Below are 21,223 nucleotides of genomic sequence, written 5' to 3' on the forward strand. Positions count from 1 at the left end.
ATCAGTTTGTTGACATCCACAAAATAACTTGCTGAGATTTTAATTGGAATTGCACTGAATTTATAGATCAATCTGGGGAGAACTAACATCTTGACAGTATAAAACATTCCTATCCAAGAACTTGAAATATCTCTTCATTTATATAGTTCTTTTTAAATTTCTTTCATCAGAGTTTTGTAGTTCTCATTTAGATTTTGTATGTGTTTTGTTCGATTTATACCTAAGTATTTTATTTTGGCAGATGCTAATGTAATGGTTTTGTGTTTCTAATTTCATATTTTATTTGTTTGTTGGTGCTATATAGGAATATGTTTGACTTTTGTATATTAACCTTATGTCTTGCAACCTTGCTTTAATAACTTATTTATTCCAGGGTGTTTTCTTGTTGATTTTTTTAGATTTTTCTACATCAACAATTATGTCATCTGTGAACAGAGACAGTTTTATTTCTTCCTTCTCAATCAGTATAGCTTTTGGTTTTCTATTCTTTTCTTGTCTTATTGCATTCACTAGGACTTCCAGCCAACACAATGTTGAAAAGGAGTGGTGGGAAGGGACAGCCTTGCCTTATTCCTGATTTTATTTGGAAAGCTTCTAGTTCCTCATCATTAAATATGATATTAGCTGTAGGTTTTTTGTTGATTTTCTTTATCAAGTTGAGGAAGTTTTCCTCTATTACTAATTTATTTAGAATGTTGATCATGAATGGGTGTAATTTTGTTAAATGCTGTTTCTGTATCTATTGATATGATTCTGTGATTTTTCTTCTTTAGCCTTTAATGTGCTGGATTACATTAACTGATTTGTAAATGTTGAGCCAGCCTTGCACACCTGGGATAAATCCCACTTGTTTATGGTGCATATTCTTTTCATGTTGTTGGATTTGATTTGTTAATATTTTGTTGAGGATTTTTGCCTCTATGTTCATGAGAGTATTGGTCTGTAGTTTTAAAAAAGTTTAGATATCTGCAATAAGGCATGATTATGTTTATTTTGATCTTTTCTATTCAGTAGCTCTTAGTTTGTGAGAAATCCTAAACTTCCCAGTACTGTCAAAATTGGTCACTTATATATGCCTATGAAATATTGGTTAAAAATGATTTCATATAGCCAACTTTTTGCAAAATATTCATTCTCTTGTCTCTGAGAGTTTATTTGCTCTTGAAAGAAAATTGTGTTTCACCCAATTTCCCTGAAAATAGGTGTGATGTCATCTTTACTCTTTCAGAGATCAATATTTCCTTGAGAGTTTGTTGGGATAAATCACCACTGCATTTTAGCTGAGGTGACAACTGGTCCTATCGATTAGAGCAGGGCTTTTGGAGGCTTTTGAGTGTAGTACGTGTTTGACTTAAGGATTATGGCTATAAGAAGGTCATAGATTACAGCAAAGAAGTCTTTTGAGGGTAAATGTGAGTATACAGTGTCCTCACTGGGATAATCTGTGTTCCTTGTGGAGTGCAATTTTTTATTTGATTCTCACAGCACTCAATTCTTTTTCCCCAGCGAAATCCCTGAATTTTGATTTTTGGCCACAAGGTGGCATCTGATTTTCATTAATACAGGAGCCACACCCCTTCACTTCTCAAACTGGAAACTTCCATCTGTCTCAACTTCTGGACTCTTATTGTAACAGATTTTTGCCCCCATGGCAGCATTTGTAAAGGAAATTACATTAACTTATGTTTGTCTAGGGGCCTAGAACTAAACCTTCTTGTATTTAGTTAAGTCATGTTTGTGTCAAGGCATGCTCCTACGTTTTTAATGTTTTTAATTGATCATTGTGTAGAAAATTTATCATAGTCAGCTTTTCCCATGTATTTCTTTCCCTTATGGCTGAGAGTGGGGTCATGCACTTTTTAAACATATGCCTATCCTATGCTGCATGTTGTTTTGCTTGTTAGTAGGAAGGCACAAAGGAGCCCTCTTCAAAGATCTAGCTTTTAAGTGGGGTAGACGCAAAGCGCATGCATAAAATAGCCATAAAGGAAAAACTCACAGGCATATTGTCTAAGTCTAAGACCAGTATTATGAGTAAGGTCTCTAGATCTGTGAGAAACGGCATTAAGAGAGATAGGTTCACCATTGCACAACACTTGCACAGCACTGGCACATACTAGATACTAAATATATATATATATATATTGGCCAGGCACAGTGGCTTATATCTGTAATCCCAGCACTTTGGAAGACTGAGGCAGGAGAGTGGCTTGAAGCCAGAAGTTTGAGACCAGCCTGGATAATATAGTGAGACCCTGTCTCTACAAAAATAAGAAATATAATCAGCCAGCTGTGGTGACGCATGCCTGTAGTCCTAGCTACTCAGGAGGCTGAGGTGAGAGGATTGTGTGAGCCCAGGAGGTCGAGGCTACAGTGAGCTATGATTGTGCCGCTGCATTCCAGCCTGGGTGACAGAGTGAGACCCTGTCTCTAAAACAAAAATTAAAAACAAACAAACAAACAAAAACCTACGGAATGAGTGTATGAAGAGGCCTAAGAAAGGTTTCATGGAAGAATGGGGTAAAACTAAGTTGAAAATGTTGAGTGTGAGTTGGATGGAGGAAGTCAAGCAGGAGGCATTGCAACTTGGAGAGAGAGGGTGCAGGAGGCACAGGAGCAGTGTGAGGAGGCCAGAGTGTAGGAGGAGGAGAGTGGTCTGGCCTGCACTGAGGTAGCCAGGTCTCCACCTGGGCAGGGCCCTGAGGTCATGCTGAGGTGCCTGTACTTTCCCCAGGGGAAGTTGAGAACCATTCTTATGGATTTTTTAAAAAGTGTGAGTCTAAAATTCATCTGAAAAAAAAAAAAAAAAAGCGAAGCACAAAGCCCTGTGGTCAGTGGGGGACACTGAAAAACACACAAGGCGCCTGCATAAATAATACCCTGGGCAGCATGGGACATGTGTCCTGAGGTATATAAAACTTGAGCTGGATTTTTCAGAGAAGGAAGCAAGATCCTGTCCAGCTGGCACAGCAGGGATTGCTGCAGGGCAAGTATCTGGGACCCAAATCTGCTATAATAATAACTGACATTTGAATGTCTGTTTACAGTTTGCAAAGTCTTTTCAAACATTACCGTATGTGATGCTCACATTATCCCTGTGGTGTCAGCACAGTTACTGTCCCTGGTTTACACATGGGGACGTTCAGGCTCAGAGAGGTTAAATGACTTGACTTCCCCAGAGTCAGTCTGGTCATTTGGGTCTGACCCTGCCTCTTGAAGGACGGGCAAGATGGGGGCCAGCAAAGGATCTAATGGAAAAAGGTGAGATTTCTCCCACTTTTCTTCTGAATTAAAGATGGTGATAGACACAGTTGCTGCTACTATGAATGAAGGCACAGCTTTTCCTGTATTATTTCCTTATATGATTTTGCCATATAATGCTATGGTTTTGCCATATAATGCTATGGTTTTATTCCTCAGTGAGAACATAGGGGAAAGGGACTGATAAAATGCCATCAATTGAAAACAACCAAGAGCAAACTATCTCAAGATTTTAGCCAAAATAATGTCAGTCTACAGTTGGAGCCATCTGCCTGGTTTTCTTTCTCCTTTTATGATCTTTGCACTCCAGGAGCTTATGATCTGGTTGCCAAGAGGAAGCATGTGCATGCTCACTGCAGCAGATCTTGGGGTGACTTGTGGTGCATCAAACTGATTCCCATGGATTTGCAGCCTCAGGGCTTTCTCTGAAGCCCAAGGAGGTATGTCACACCAAAGAGGTGACATACACCATTGTGTGAGTTGTGACCTGAAAGCACAAAAAGAGGGGCAAGATAAAGCCTCCAAAGGCAACCCTAACAATGAAGGCAAGACCATGGCCATGTGATCCAGCCACCTGTCTTCAGTTAGGACAATTCCCAGGCACATTCTATGTGGTTCCTCAGAGGATTCCAATGTGGTTGAGGCCCAGTTGCTCAAGATGTAGACCATTAATAATGCATCCTTGCTTGGTTCCTTCTTCCCTGTCTCACATCGTATACTCCTCTGCTTTCTGGCATCGTCTTCCAAATAAACAGCCTTCACTGAAGTCCTTGACCCATGTCCTTGACTCAGGCTCTGATTTTTAGGGAATTCAAACTAGAAACACATGCACATTTGCTCACTTGTGCTTCTAGAAAAGCTTGCTCTACAAGAGATGTATGCACCAAGTCTTCTATGATCTCAGCGGAGTGGGGCATTCCAAGGTACTCGGGTGGATGGAGTAGGCTTTGTGCAGGAGGAGAGACTTACCCAGTTGTCAAGTGCAGCCATACTGGCTTTGAGTGGGATATACCAAGGCAGGGCCATTCTAGGAAAGATGGATGGACTGTTGTGAACAAAAGCTAGGGGCTTTGGAAAGAGCTGAGAGAATGAAGAGGCCTGCTGGCCATAGGAGGTATTAGACTAGGGGACAGGGAGATAGGTTTTAGACTTGGAGTGGTGGGCTAGCCTTGGTGATGTTAGATCTTGACAGCCCAGGTGTCTTTCTTTGCTTGCAATTTATTACAGGTGGTGGCTTTGCTTCCATTTTGAGCTATACTATGGAATAGCTCAGTATGTGGAAAAGGAATGTACTATTCCTTTTCCATAGCAAGCATTTCCCCAGTGAATTGTTAAGACCCGATTTACTAGTTGAAGCATCTGATTTTTCCCTTCTTGCCCCTCATCCTGGGCTTGGAGCCTCCTTCCCTCTCAGTCTCTCCCCAGCCTCAGCTTCCTCCAGAACTACTCATTGTGCTTTAGCCCATTCTGCTCTCACAGCTTCTTCACCTTGACAATTTAGGGCTTTAAGAAAAGATTTGGCAAAGTGCCTTTTCCATGTACCAGCATCTGTGCTTGCACCTTTGATGTTTTGTTAAGGTAAGTGCTTGAGTGCTGGCAATAGCCCTTGGTATATTCTAGGTGTCTGGTGATCCAATGGTTCCACTCAGGGATGGAGTTTTTGAAGGGACCAGGAGATCTGCTGGCTCACAAGAGTGTCACTGCCTGGTAATTTTTCCTTGCTCTCCTAGAAGGCTGACTGCCAAATCAGCTGTCACATCAAATCCTATCCATTGGTTCATGTACCTGCTGTGATCTTGGGAAGCCTAGTGCAGTAGTGGTCCCTGTCATAGTTTATAAACTCCTTTGTTTGGCAGGAGACCCTAGCGACCTACTCCTCCCAGTATCACTCAGCAATACTTTTGGCTAATAACCTTGTATAATTGCATAATATTTCTAGGTTGCAAAGCACTTACCTAGACATTGACTTGCTGTCTCATCTCTGTAATAATCCTGTGAGGTAAGCAGGACAATTATTTTTTCCATTTCATGAATAAAGAGACTGAGATGTTTGGTGACTTGCCCAAGATCACATAACTGGCTAGCATCAGAGGGGGATCCGGAAACCAGGACCCATTTACTATTAGACCACACTGCTAAGGGAGACAGCAAGAAGCATAAGATTCAATCTTTGCTTGGGGGATCCCAGAGTGCTGTTTGAGAGAGACCAGATCAGCAGGAATGAAAAGGAGACATTGGGTTCCAAGTGCCAAGTGAATTCTACAGATGGCATGTCATCTAGGCATAAAGAGGAGAGATTGCTTCTGATAGGCAAGGCTAAGAAGGAACACAGAAAGTAGTTAAAAAAAAAAAAGCAAAATAAACAGCACTTACATGGGAGTGCCTTTTACACCTTGAATAAGGGCCATTTTGGGCAAGAAGATACAGACATAAAAAGAATGAGTATCTCCTAAATGATATAAACAAATCTAAGAATGGCAGAACATTAAATAATCATTGAAGTTTGCCAATATTTATCTAACTTTAAATGCCAGGAAAGACAGCCATGACTTTCTGCTGTGCCTGCAGGAGTCATGACTAAGCTGAAGATGGTGGAATTCAGAGCCATGAGACCTGGGTTCAAAAGCCCACTTTCTAGAGATGGGACATTGGGCAAGTTGCTGAGAACTTTTGTGGTTATTTTCCCTGTCTGGAACATGAGGATACTAATTTCAAGCTCAAAAAGTGGTTGTGAATATGGAATGACTAATACAAGTGAAACTGACTGATGGTGTTAGAACTCTGGGTTCCTCCTCTCTTCAAATATTTTGGGCCATGGGTGGTAAAAGCATCTTGAGTTTGGTGTACCATGGGTTTGGCCAAGAGGTGACATTCCTGTGTCCCTCTGTGCAAGGCCATTGTATCCATTAAGCACAAGATAATCAACTCCTTACGTGTACCAGCTTTACAGGGGACAATGGGAATGTTTGAAAACCCAAAAGAAATGCATTGATCTCAAAACATGAAAGGAAAACAAAAGAAAACAGAAATTAATGAATACCCAGTTAGATGTTTACAAAACTGTATCAACTAGTTAATTGCTTCTAATGCTTATGTAGCCATGTATAAATTATATTTAATGTGACATGCTGGCAAATTTTATTTTATTTATTTTATTTTTTAGTGAGAGTAGAGATTTTTTGCAAAGTAAAAAGTACACACTTAAGAAAGTGGAGTGCAGATGTACTTAAGACAGAGTCTTGCAATGGGGTTTGGGGTTTCTATCTTTATGGTTTTTTTTTAAACCAAAGGGTGGAATATTCATGAAAATTCCTGGAAGAAGATGAGCATTTGTTGGAACTGCGGTGCCACTCATTTTTACACCAAATATGGGTGGTCCTGGAACTGTCATGGCGCTAATGTGTATAGGATTTTGTGTGTTAATGAGCATATAAAAAGGTCCTAGGTGAAATCTTGGTCAAATTCAGCACCATGTTGGGTCTAGTTGCTCTTAGTCAGCTTGGTCCACACCCTGGTTTTCAGGGTTTTATCAGCCCATAGCCTTTAATCATACAGGTGTGACCACCCTGTATTATTTCTGTCTCATTTTTCCTACCCGCTCCCAGAGATTCCGTACCTTATTCTTAGGAATTGATGAGGGAGGAAGTCAGTCTTCTGAATCTACTTCCTGTTGATCAGGGGCATTGACCCTGCATAGTGAGGACATAGAAATTTCTGGCTACCTGTCTAAGGGTCCCAAGGGTGGATCATCAGTCTGAATCCAAGGCAGGGACTGGCTGGAATCCTAGCATAACCATAGTTTTGATGTGGAACTGTTGCAACCTGGAAGACACAAACTTTGCAAGGAGGTTAAACAAAGACCAAAGAGTAGCCATAATATGATAGCAATTAAAGGTCCCAGGAAAGGTGGGTACCATGTCACTCTTGGTAGATATCCTTTGATGGAATCCAGATAGTTTGAGCAGTGGGGTTATTGAAATTATGAGGCCAGGTAGCCTATTGGTAAGTCTTTTGAACTTGCAGTTCAACTAAATCCTGAATTGTTAATATAAGAACAACATGTGTGGTTTATTACTATGCAAACCCCTCTGAGAGGTTCATGCTCTGGCCCTGTCAGGGCCTCATACAGTGACTTATAAATAAACCTAAATCCTAGGATTCAAATCCTGCAAAATCCTGTCATACCCAGGAAGGCTCTGAATTATTTCTTCATTTGTGGAGGTGTCACCTTTTAGACAACCTCCTTTTGTTTGATAGACAAGGTCTGATTTTCTGGTCTTAGGATGTACCTCAGATATTTTGCCTCTGGTTTAGAAATCTGGGCCTTGGATGGAGAGATGAGTACTCTTTCTCCTAGGAAGTCAAAGACTTGAATGCCATTCTTATCTGGGTCCTCTTTAGTGGGACTGTATACCAGGATGTCATCTACATATTGGAGTATTTGCTCCCCTGTCTAACTCTAGCTCCCTTAATTCTCATGCCAAGATGTTTCAGAACAAATTAGGGGTATCCCTAAAGCCCTGAGGCAGTACCGTTCAGGCGTACTGCTGGGAAATACTAGTTTCAGAATAGGGTCACTCAAAAGCAAACAATTGAGAGAATATTGAGAGCTGGGGAGCAAAGGGATACAAAAGAAAGCATCCTTAAGATCTAATATCGTGAACCAATTGGTGTCTCCCAGTATTTGGGTAATTATAAGTATTAGACACTATAGGATGTAAGGGAATTATGGTCTCATTAATGGCTCATAAATCTTGAAGTAGATGATATTCTTTGGTTTCTGAACAGAGAGGACAGGAATATTGCAAGGAGACTGACATGGAACCAGGAGGCCATGTTTTAAAAACTTCTCAGTTGCAGCCCGTCTTTGCCTGGCTTTTGGTTTGAGGAGATATTGATGCTTCTATGGGAAATTATTTTTGTCTTCTAAAGAGGGGCTCATTGGCTGAACCTGTATTGCTTTCCCAGGGGTTTTTTGATCCCATACTTGTGGGGCTCTTTGGGACCTTATTTCGAGGAGGTGGATCTCTTGTTTTTCTCAGGCTGGCTTAGAAACAACAATCACTAACAATAAAGCTCCCCCGGGCCTCATAAATGTAAAGTGGCTCCAAGGGTGGCTAGGAAGTCCCATCCCAATAAAGGAGCTGGACATTCTGGCATAACTAGAAACTCATGAGTGACCATATAGTTTTCTAGCCTGCAGCTCAAGGGTAATGCAAAGCATTTTGATTTTGGTGTACTGGCAAATTTTAAAATTTTTATTTAATATGGGATGAGAACTCCAAAAGTAGGAAAGCCCCAGGCCTATGACGTTCCTAAAATAGCTCTGCTTCTATGGCTGGTATGGTCATGGAATCCTTAAGAAATGAGCCACAGCATGGCATGCCAGGTGAGGCAGGGTCTGAGGGGTATTCATTGGTCCCCCTGACCTGTTACTCTCCTTTGATAGAAAATCAGATAGCATAGGATGAGTGTCTTATTGGGCTGCTACACCAAAATACCATAAACCGAGCAACTTATAAACAGTAGAAATTTATTTCTTACAGTTCTGGAGGCTGGAAAGTCCAAGAACAAGACACTGGCAGATTCAATGTCTGGCGGAGGCCAGCTCTTTGGTTCATAGATGGTGCCTTCTTGCTGTGTCCTCACATGGTGGAAGAGGCAATAGGTCTCTTTCAGGCCTTTGTTTTAAGGGTACTAAGCCCATTCATGAGGATACCACCCTCATGACCTAATTGGCCCAGAGGCTGCACCTCCTAATATCATCAGGGTTAGGATTTTAACATAGGCAATTTGGGGAGACACAAACATTCAGGCCAGAGAAGGGAGCCTGGCAGAGACTGAGGGATGAACTGGACCAGGAGTCCATGAACTCTTTCTTGTTAGTGGATGCTCTTTGGTTTTTCAGTAGTAAGACAATTAATGACTTAACTTTGATTTATGCTTAACTTTATTTTAAATTTTAGCAGTATTCACTGATCCCTTCCAGTTGCAGCAAGAGCCCTAGAGAAAGAAAATGAACTCTTGCAGTATTTTGGCAATAGGAGAGGACATTTGTGTTACAACTTAACATCTCTCTTTTTTTTTTTTTGAGATGGAGTCTCACTTTGTCTCCCAGGCTGTGGTGCAGTGGTCCTAGCTCAGCCCTCTGCAACTTCTGCCTCCTGGGTTCAAGCAATTCTCCTGCCTCAGCCTCCCTAGTAGCTGGGATTACAGGTGTGTGCCACCACACCTGGGTAATTTTTGTATTTTTAGTAGAGACAGTGTTTCAACATGATGGCCAGGCTGGTCTTGAACTCCTGAACTCAGGTGATCCACCTGCCTCAGCCTCCCTAAGTGCTGGAATTACAGACATGAGCCACAGTGCTTGGCCCAATCTCTTCTTATTTACTAAATGCATACTTTAAGTATATCATCCCCTTGTGTTGAGTTATGTATAGCGCCATCTTCTTCTGTGAAAGACGCATCCTGTCAGTGGGGAGTGCTAGATAAACCAGTAGGGGGTACTGGTTGGAACTGGGGAAAAAAAAAAAAAAAAAAGAAACAGAAGCAGCCCCTGGTATGGAAAGAAGAGGAAATGCTTCTGTTGGGAGTTTGAGGCTCCCAGAAGTGGTTTGGATATCCAGCAATTCAGTTCAAGCTTATTCCTCTCAGAAATACTGGATGAAAGCATTTGTATTTTTAAGAGACTCAGGAGAATAACTGCTAGAATGTTCACCAGTCAAAAAAAAAAAAAAAAAAAAACCACATTATGTCCAATGTGGATTTAGTAGCTAGAGAAATTGGCAAGTGTGTGTGTGTATATATGTGTGTGGCTCAGGAGGGGGATGGGATTTGGTTCTTTTCAAAAGGAGACTTCAATTTGTAGAATAAGCCACACTAGGCTTGCTTTATAAGAAACTTCCTTAGGCATTTATTATGCCCCGTGATTGATAACAATGAGTTTTGCATCCATTGTTTTTTCAGGAAGTTATTGAGCAAAGGTGTTCCTCACCTTCCTAGGAGGGGCAAGGCAGAGTTGTCTGTGATTTTTTTGAAAGACTACTGAACCTGAAACACAGCTTAGGAAAGTGAGGCCTGTGGAAATGTGAGCAGGATGTGCAAACTCGCCGAATGGAGCACCTGAGCTAACTGCAGAGCTAGAAAGAAGCCAAGAACAAGGAGCGTAAAGTTTACCTGGCTTATTGAACAGGTGTCATCTCTGACATACATCACTAAACACGAAGCTGAGACAAAGGCAACTTCCTCCTTCTCATGGTGTTGCTGTTTGCTCTTGACATCAGGGTATTCTTAGGCTGGCAGTGTGAGAGAGGGATGTGGTTGTGATCTGGCTTATGGGGACTCAGGCCCCAGTGACCTTCAGCTGTGAGCCCAATCTAAAAAAAGGCAAGTTACAGTGCACCTGGGTGTGCAAGCCCCATCTCCCGGTATCCTTTTCACTAAATCAGGGGAGGATGTTATGTTTCTCTGGTGGCAGGTCCTGAGGGATTTGAACTGCCCTGCAGGGCTCCCACTCTTTTTCTTCCAGCTCTGCCATCTCACTTTAAAGAGATGATGAAATCCAAAACTCTACTTTACATAGATAGTAGCAGGTATCAGGTGTGCTAACCAAGTTTTCTATGATTCTCTTAAAAGTTAAGCTCCCCTGGTGAATTTTCAAATATTTAGATTTACAAGAATTCAATTTCCATTCAGCTTTTAGATACTGTATATAATGACTTAAGGGAGGGACACATGAAATTGAAAATTTAACAGATGACTACATTTTTAATAATGTCTAAAATTATGTAAAGAACAATTATTGTGTTAGTGTTCAGTTCTGAGTTTTGAGAAATGCATAGTCATGTAATCACCACAATAATCAGATTCACAATAGTTCCATTACCACTTCCCCAAATTTCCTCATGCTGTTTTTTTTTTTTTTTTTGGTTGGGGTCTTGCTCTGTCGCTAGGCTGGAGTGCAGTGGTGTTATCTCAGCTCACTGAAACCTCCAACTCTCTGGTTCAAGCAATTCTCCTGCCTCAGTACTCTCAGCTACTCAGCTACTCTCCTCCTGAGTAGCTGGGATTACAGGCATGCACCGCCACGCTCAGCTAATTTTTTTTTTGTATTTTTAGTAGAAACGGGGTTTCACCATGTTGGCCAGGATTGTCTTGATCTCCTGACCTAACGATTCACCTGCCTCAGCCTCCCCACGAGCTGGGATTACAGGCACGAACCACCATGCCTGGCCATGCTGCTCTTTTATAGTCACCTCCTCCCGCCATTCCTAACCCTTGACAAACAGTTCTCCATCTCTATAGTTTAGCCTTTTTCAGAATGTCATAAATGTCACATAAATTGTAGACTATTTTCTATTCTATGAATGTACCACAGTTTGTTTATTCATTCAGCAACAAAGGGCATTTAGATTGTTTCTAGTTTTTGGTGATTATGAATCAAGCTACTCTTGTTATCTGCACACACATTTGTGTGAATGTAAGTTTTCATTTCTGTAGGATAATTACCAAATAACCAGCAATAATTGTGCCTTGGATAAACCTCATTGGCTATGATACTGCCACTACGCAAAGCTAAACAATTCTTGTTTTCAATAATCATACATATTTGAAAAAACTTAAGAACAAAAAAGTCTATTATTTTTATCCATTTAAAATAATTGCTGTTGCTCTTCATTTTTACAAAATTACTAAAGTTATAGGTTTCCCTTTGGTATCATTTTCCTTCAGTCTGAAGAACTTCCTTCCCCATTTATTTTAGAGCAGATCATCTGGTGGCAAATTCCTAGTTCTCCTTCCTCTGAAAATGTCTTTCTTTTTCATTCTGGAACAGCCTGGGTTGACAATTCTCTGTCAGCATGTTAGAGATCCTGTTCCATTGTCTTCTAGCCTCCATGGTTCCGGATGAGAAATCTGCAGTCATTTGAATTGATGTCTCCTACATGTAATGTGTCATTTTTCTGTGGCTGTTTTCAAGGTTTTTTTTCCCCTTCATATTTGGTTTTTATCAGTTTGATTATAATTTGTTGCTTTTTGTTGAGTTTGTCTTGCTTGAGATTCACTGAGATTTTAAAATTTGTAAACCGTTGTCTTTCACAAAATTTGGAAATTTTTCATCCTATTTCTTTAAATATTGTTTCTGCACCAATCTCTTTCTTATTCTGGGACAGTGACATGAATGTTGGAATTTTTGATGAATGTTAGAATTTTTGATGTCATCCCACAAGTTCCTAAGGCTCAGTTTGTTTGTTTTATAATCCGTTTTTTTCTCTCTTTTTCAGATTTGAAATTTACGAGTGATCTATATTCAGATTCACTCACTCTTTCATCATCTTCCATCTATTTTTGGGCCCTTGCAATGAATTCTTTACTTCAGATATTATATTCTCAATTATAAACTTTCCATTTTGAAAAGATAATTTTCCTCTGATGACTATGTTTATCTTTACATTTTTGTCAAAAGTGTTTATTTGTATTTCATAGTGTTTGATTATAATACTGCTTTAAAGTCTTTGTCAGATAATTTGGATTATCTCATATTTGGCATTTTTAATTGTCTGTTCTTGAGATTTGGTGACATTTTCCTGGTTGTTGGCATGTTAAGTAGCTTTGGATGGTATTCTAAACACTTTGAATATTATGTGATGAGAGTTTTGAGTTATAGTAAAATACTCTAGAGAATGTTTTTGTTTGTTTGTTTTAGCAGGCAATCAACCTGATTGTGTTTGAACCGTAAGTTCTGTTTCACCCTCTGGGGATGGGCCCAATGTCAGTTTAATTTTCAAAGTCTTTCCTATGCTATGTAAATCTGCCCCATGCATGGCGCCTCAGAGTTTAGTTTGGACTTTTCAGTGGTTTGTATCATAGTTCAGTTCTCAAGCCTTTACTATGCTTCATTGGGTCTGTTCTATGCATGTGAGGTTCAATAGTGAGCTTGAGATTTGTGTTAGTTCCTACACAGAATTATGGTATCTGCTTCTCCAGCTCTTTTCTCTACATAATTTCCCACATACCGTATGATCCTATGGGTTTCTTTCCTGATTCCTCTGGCCAGAAGTATGGGTTTCTTTAAGAGTTTTAGCCCCTGCCCCCATCCTAGAGGAAAAGTGGTGAGAGAAAAGGGAGGGAAAAAATAGTAGAAAAAAAATAGTAGGAATCATCTCCACTCTTAGCTCACAGGAGCTTTTCTTTTCTTTTTTGAGATGGAGTCTTGCTCTGTTGTCCAGGCTGGAGTGCAGTGGCATGATCTCAGCTCACTGCAACCTCCTCCTGCGTTCAAGCGATTCTCCTGTCTCAGTCTCCCGAGTAGCTGGGATTATAGGTGCATGCCACCACACCTGGCTAATTTTTGTATTTTTAGTAGAGATGGGGTTTCGCCATGTTGGCCAGGCTGGTCTTGAACTCCTGGCCTCAAGTGATTCACCTGCCTCAGCCTCTCAAAGTGCTGGGATTACAGGTGTGAGCCACCATGCCCAACCAGGAGCTTTTCTCTTCAGTCTTATGTGCCCTTGCCACTGCAGTGACAGTGCAGTTCTGCAACTGGGCTGGCCTCAGGAGAGAGTGCAGAGAGAAAAGAAAGGGGGAAAAAGGGAAAAGAATGGGAATTACTCCAATGCTTTCTGGCTTACAGGACCCTTTATCCTGGTATGGCCAGAAAGAGGAAGTTTCTCCCAGTTTTTGCTAACTGCATTAAGCATACACCTCCAGCAATGTGGTCCACCTTCAGGTTGAAGCTGGGAGGCAAAGGAGGGAGACAAACAAACAAAACCAAAGCAAAGCAAAAAACAAAGAAACTCACCATCATACTGGTCACTCATTGTTTTTTTTTGTTTTTGTTTTTTTTTTTGAGGAAGAGTCTCACTTAGTCACCCAGGCTGGAGTGCAGTGGCGCAATCTCGGCTCACTACAACCTCTGCCTCCTGGGTTCAAGCAATTCTCCTGCCTCAGCCTCCTGAGTAGCTGGGATTGTAGGTGCACACCACCACACCTGGCTAATTTTTGTATTTTTGGTGGAGATGGGGTTTCACCATGTTGATCAGGCTGGTCTCAAACTCCTGACCTCGTGATCCATCCTCCCCGGCCTCCCAAAGAGCTGAGATTACAGGCATGAGCCACCGTGCCTGGCCCCTGGTCATTCTTTAAATTTGATCTTTCCTCCCCAATCCACCTGCTATTATTTACTTTTTAGAGCCCTCAGTAGTTGGTTTTTATATTCCTCAGAATTGTTGTTGTAATTAATGGAAGATACAGGCTGTAGTAAACCTACTCCATTTTAGCCAGCACTGGAAGTACTTGAACTGCTGAATTATAACATTTGCTGGTCTTACTGCTTGTCTGCCCTCCAGCATTGGAACCCTCTTAGGAGGGTAATCAATTCCCATCGTGGCAACTTCTCCCCAGTGCCACAGTTGTTTGTGCTCTAGAGGATTCTGACACTGCTCCTTTTAGAAACTTTGCAGCAACCAGCAAGTCCATGCCTCACAGCTCTGTTATCCTTGGTCAGGTTCCAGTTGGACGCCTCCCTGGTCATCTATCTCTAAGACTGTCATGTCCATAAGCCTTGGAGCTGTCTCTCCATGACCTACACTTCTATTTCTTCATTTACTCTAAACTATTCCCTTTTGCCCTCTGCGAACACACTACCCTACATCCTAGCCTCTTCTCATAATGTTCTCTTTTTTACCTTCTTGTCTTAATTAAAACCAGGTTCTTATCCTGAAGACACTTACTCCTCTGCATTCCTCCCAAGAAGAGGGTGCTTCATTTCCTACTTCCTTGCACAGTTTTGTCCTTTCTCCTTCTTGCTTCAATGGAAAGATAAGTTTATCTCCCTTTCTAAAGTGAGGCCCCTCTGTTTGTGCACTTGATTCCATCCTTTGCCCATCTCCTCAGTTCTGGCCAATGCAATAAAATAAGAAATTAAAACAAAAAATAAGAGCAAAAAATATTTAAAAGGAGACAAAATTATTCTTATTATAAAACGTAATACAAATATAATGATTTACCTAGAAATTCAAGAAAAATCAGCTGAAAGACCAATGGAACATATAATGAATTTATTGAAATATTAAGTTGTCCCCAAAGCACTAATATTTACAAGCAAGATCAACTTAATAGAATTGCCCTTTACTTCTCTCCTGGTATGCACTCTGCCTTTACTGTATACTAAATTTATATTCATACTTGGGGGGAAGAATTATTTAACAAAAGATACTATAATTGGGAATTTTCATTAACAATTTTTTTGTTTGTTTGTTTTTGAGACAGAGTCTCGCTCTGTCGCCAGGCTAGAGTGCAGTGGTGCGGTCTTGACTCACTGCAACCTCCACCTCCTGGGTTCAAGTGATTCTTCTGCCTCAGCCTCCTTAGAAGCTGGGACTACGGGCGTGCGCCACCATGCCCAGCTAATTTTTGTATTTTTAGTAGAGATGGAGTTTCACCATGTTGGCCAGGATGGTCTTGATCTCTTGACCTCATGATCTGCCCACCTCGGCCTCCCAAAGTGCTGGGATTACAGGTGTGAGCCACCAGGCCTGGCCAACAATTTTTAAAATTAAGTTATATTCCCACCTCATACCTTATACCATATACTGAAACAAATTCAGATGAATTAAAAAATTGATGTAAAAGATAAAACCAAACCAAACTAAACAAAAATAATGGATTTTTATTCTGCAAAGGTAGAAACTACAAAGCAAAACATAAGTAGAGTGACAACATAAAAATGGTAAATGTCTGTATATCGAAAAAATGCAATATCATAAGGTGTATATAGAAACTCTGGATTATGCTGGCAACTTTTCTGTAAATCTAAAATTCCTCCAAAACAAAAAATCATAAGCACACTTTCACATACACTCACATACACAGTATCTACAAATATTACAAAATTTATCCTTTCCACTTCTGGAGTTTATCTTCCAGATATACTTGCACATGTGCAAAATGGCCATTTTGGTAACTTCTCCAGGCTCCACCCTTGCCAGATTATTTGAAATGGTGAAAACTGTATAAAACCTAAATGACGATTACGAAGGACTGATAAAAAAATTATGGTACATTCATATAATGGAATACCGTCCATTTGTTTAAATTACAAAGAAACATCTAAAGAACTAAAAGCAGAACTACCATTTGATCCAGCAATCCCACTACTGGGTATCTACCCAGAGGAAAAGAAGTCATTATACAAAAAAGATACTTGCACACCCATGTTTATAGCAGCACAATTCACAATGCAAAAATGTGGAACAAACCTAAATGCCCATCAATCAATGAGTGGATAAAGAAACTGTGATACACACACACACACACACACACACACACACACACACACACACAAAATGGAATACTACTCAGCCATAAAAAAGAATGAATTAATGGCATTCATAGCAGCCTGGATGGATTGGAGACTATTATTCTAAGTGAAGTAACTCTGGAATGGAAAACTAAACATCGTATGTTCTCACTCATAAGTGGAAGCTAAACTATGAGGATGCAAAGGCATAAGAATGACACAATGGACTTTGGGGACTCAGGGGGAAATGGTAGGAAGAGGGTGAGAGATAAAAGACTATAAATTGGGTTCAGTATATACTGCTCGGGTGATGGGCACACCAAAATCTCACAAATCACCGCTAAAGAACTTACCCATGTAACCAAACATCACCTGTTCCCCAGTAACCTATGGAAATAAAAATAAATTAATGAATCACAAGGAAACATCTGAAACAGAAAGGTATCAAACACACCTGTTTTTTTTAAGTAAAAAAATTGCTAAATTTTGTTTAAACTAAAAAACTCACACAAATAAAAAACAAAAAATAAAAGAGTGTTATAATATGCTATCTTTGGGTAAGATGGGATAAGAATATATATTTACATTGCTCATCTGTGCAAAAAGAAACCCTCAAAGGATACACAGAACCCTCACAACAATGGCCAGGGGAGGTTATGACAGCAATGGTGGTGAAGGTGAGGTGTGGAAGGGAGACCGTGCATATATATAAGTCAATTCTAAAGTTAGGTCTGTGACTTTTGAGTCATGTGAATGCAGTACATTTTTTATTTTTTTATTTTTTATTTTTTTTTTTTAAGAAACAGGGTCTTGCTATGTTACCCAGGCTGGCCTTGAACTCCTGGGCTCAAGTGAGTCTTCTGCCTCAGCCTCCCAAAGCACTGGGATTATAGACGTAAGCTACCACAGCTGGCTGCAAAATCTATTTTAATACTTAAATTAAAAAAACAAGCTCTTTCCCCAATAAAATCCTCCAAAGTGCCATGAACAGCACTGAAGGCAAACAGAGTGGGGCTGTCATGGCAGAACTTCAGGCATCTGTCAGAAGCATGCATGGAAGACATTCTTTTTAAGTCCTGGGACTTTCCCTTAGCACTCAGAACCTCTGATTATATCAACAAGTATTTAGTCAGCCTTCTTGAAGGTTCTGTTTTCACTTTTGCACCAGGCTGGTTATTCCACATGCCATCAAGACTGGAAACCCCAGGAAAGGAAAATCGACGAAATTCCTCTCCAAGTGTTGCAGAGGAGGGCTCCTACGGTGAGTGTGCTGGCTACTTCTCTTCACTGCTCAGGAAACCACCCACAATATAAGTAGTCAGGAGTGGGATTTCCAGCTGTCTAGAAGTGGCTATGTCCTCTTGGTGAACTCAGTAAATCCAGTCATCTGCACACACGCCCATGTTTCCCAGGAATAACCATCTGGTGTTGGGATGTACAACAGAGCCTGAATATTTGCAACAAACCAGTCTTTCTTGGGCTTAATCTCCTTCTCAAAACTTCAGGTATTCCAACTCCTTATTCCTTCCTTTTGTCCTTCAGAGTTCCTGAGGTCTCCTATGGGCTCAGGAATGACCATCTGGATTTGTCCATCTTGTCCTCCCTGTGGTTCGATCTTATTAAGCAGCTTCCAGTGTCTCTACAGTAATCCCCTCCCCAGAACCCTGCAGTGTTGCTGGGGCCCGACAGGAGGAGTTGCCAATAGTCTTTGCATTTCTGTGGCCTTTTGACACCTCCATTCTGTACTCCAACAAGTAAATGCTAAAGTGTGGAAACTGCCTTCTACCTTCACAACCTTTCATTGTGACAGGACTGCCAAGCTTTGAGCCCCACCATGAGCACTGAGAGTCCTAGGAATCCTAGGCCCCCAGCAGCAGTCACTGAAGACTGGCAAAGAGAATAATCCTAATGCATGCCTTGCTGTATTTAAAATGACCTCACCCCCCAGTTCCAGCCATTTCCCCGAAATAGTGCTGTGATCCTCAGCCTCACCATGCCCCTGACCCTGATGAGTTCCTTTTTTATCCATTTACCTTTCCAGTGAGTAAAGGGGAGGCTTTCATTAGAGAAGGGTTAAGAGTCTTGATCTTGGGAACTGGGAGTCAAGAAGGCATTAAAAAGCTTCCAGGGATGTCTGGACATCACTGGATTTACAGTGAGAACATGACTTAGGCCTTCCTGCTGACGTTTCAATACACACATACACACACATGCACACAAACAACACACACAAAGCATGCAACAATTGTACACTTATGGAACTGGCAGAAATGCAAACAGCCTCAAACAGCTTTAGTTACAATCATGGGGTGAACTCATCCCTGACATCTTGAATATCTTTCTCATTTTTTTCCCTTCTTACTGCATATCTCTAGATTTAAGACTTAATTGAGGCATGTGGGCAGCCAAAGCAGGCGAATCAGTTTGATGTCTTTTAAAACTAATATTCTTCAAATGTTTTTTTCAGTGTCTGTTTAGGGGAATGGCTGATGGCTGCATGAAGTGGGGGACTCAGAGAATCAAAGAAGAAGAATGGCAGTGGCAAGAGTAGCCCCCTGACTAACATCCTCAGCCATCCAGCTCTCACCTAAACCTGCTTTTACACAGCCCTGCCCTTTTAAAGGAAGTCAAGTGGCCATGTGTTGTTATTTGAGCATGTGTCTTTGGGGTTTCCTCCTCACTCCAATAGAATCATCAGAGTTTTATTTCCAGTTACATCCTTGAAAGAAATACGGGCACACACAATCACACAATTATCCATTTGATTATGTTTCTGGTAACATTTTAGTGGCTCTTATAGATGGGCAGTCTAGACAGTTATCAATGTTTCCATCTTCTCAATCTAGTCTTGGTTTTTTGTGGTCTCATTCTTGCATAGTAGATTGGGTTTCTCTCTCCCTACTGTGTAGAAGACCCTTACTTAATTGCTACTTCCTTAGTGATGCCTTTCCCAAGAACAAAACTCCATGGTGACTTTGTGTTGCTCTGAGCTCTGATAGCCCTTCTCATGGGTGGTAACTCTGTCGTTTGTTTTCCATCCTTCCATCCATTCCACAGACAGTGATTACAACCAGGATTGCTGCTGGGCTCTGAAAATACTAAAAACAATGAGGCAATATGTCTACCTTCAAGAGGTTTATAGTCTATAATCTGTGCTATACTGTAATGATTTCTGTGACTGCGTTTGACATTTCTAGCTAAATTGAGTCTTGAAATCAGGGACCTTACCTTTTCTTTCTTCGGGCAGTGTTGCACAGCTGGGTTCCCCGGAAGCAGAGGCTGCAATGGTTCATGTGCAGGAGGTTTGGAGATCAACCCTTAAAGAAGTGAGGACACATGATTGGGTGAGGGAAAACTTGAGCTGTGATGCAGTTCCAAAAGAAGCCATCACCAACCCTGTGGGGAGTCCTGAAACTAGGATGACCCTTCAGAGCCATCCTAAGTTGGGAATAACTGGTTTATCCTAAGTTGGGGGTAACTGGGGCCATTTCATATGTAGCTTTTCAAGAATTCACACTGAATGGAAATCCAGTCCATTGGGGCTTGCTTCTTGGTGGCTGTAGTATGGGGTAAGAATGGTCTGAAAGTTCTGCTTCTAAGCCTGTCATTCACTCTGAGTCTACTCAGCTATAACAGGTGCACCTTTAGGTGAATCTGTGTGCACACCACTCAGCTTTCTATCTGGGGCCTCTCAGTTCCAGAGAACAGCTGCAGCCACATTCCTGAATTCACATTTGGAAGCCTCCTGTATGATCTGTGCGTGGCAGGTCAGAAAATCCACTTGTCAAGTCTGGGATGTTGGAATTATGTAATATTTTCTACAATGGAATTTCTTGGTATTATCCCTAATAGTACTATAATAATCTCCATTATTGTCTCTATTCTCTGCCTACTTAGACCATCTCATTTGTTAAGGTCCAACTAAACTGCACTTTAATCAAATAACACTGAGCAACTACTGGGTGAATAGAACAAGAAGGTGGAGGAAGTTTGAATTTGCTCTTTCTCATTAAAGTGGGTCATCCATCCTGTTGCTGCTCTCTGATATCAGTGCTTCTGGTTCCCAGGCCTTTGGACTCAGACCAAGACTTACACTATTTACAACGCCCAGACACCCGCCAGGTTCTCAGGCCTTCAGACTTGGGCTTGGACTTAAACCATTGGCTCCCTGGGTTCTTGGGCCTTTGTCCTTGGATTGGAAATGCACCAACTGCTTTCATGGGCCCCCAGCTTGCAGATGACAGATCATGGAACTTCTCAATCTCCATAACTGTGTAAGCCAATCCTTCATAATAAATCTATTCTATATATCTCTCTATATCCTGTTGGTTCTGTTTTTCTAGAGCACGCTAATACAGATATCTTTTGTCTTAGCTCAGACTGCCATAACAAAATACCATAGACCAGGTAGCTTAAACAACAGACATTTCTTTTTTTTTTTTTTTTTTTTTTTTGAGACTGAGTCTTGCTCTGTCGCCCAGGCTGGAGTGCAGTGGCACTATCTCGGCTCACTGCAAGCTCCGCCTCCCGGGTTCATGCCATTCTCCTGCCTCAGCCCCCCTAGTAGCTGGGACTACAGGCGCCCACCACCACGCCCAGCTAATTTTTTGTATTTTTTCTGTAGAGACGGAGTTTCACCGTGTTAGCCAGGATGGTCTCGATCTC

The 21,223-nt window shown here is 41.1% G+C and overlaps 1 protein-coding gene across 1 annotated transcript in view; it reads left to right on the forward strand.

Moving 5' to 3' along the window:
- Nucleotides 1-20,874, forward strand: part of SLC25A37 (solute carrier family 25 member 37) — an 80,142-nt gene extending 59,268 nt beyond the window's left edge. The window contains exons 4-6 of the mRNA XM_054497374.2: nt 17,727-17,819; nt 19,806-19,884; nt 20,626-20,874. Coding sequence (XP_054353349.2) covers nt 17,727-17,819; nt 19,806-19,884; nt 20,626-20,836 — 383 coding nt within the window. The 3' untranslated portion in view covers nt 20,837-20,874. The remainder of the gene's footprint in view (nt 1-17,726; nt 17,820-19,805; nt 19,885-20,625) is intronic.
- Nucleotides 20,875-21,223: the final 349 nt, after the last annotated feature.

Source organism: Pongo pygmaeus, chromosome 7, assembly GCF_028885625.2.
Source record: "Pongo pygmaeus isolate AG05252 chromosome 7, NHGRI_mPonPyg2-v2.0_pri, whole genome shotgun sequence".
In the NCBI taxonomy this organism is placed as follows: domain Eukaryota; kingdom Metazoa; phylum Chordata; class Mammalia; order Primates; family Hominidae; genus Pongo; species Pongo pygmaeus.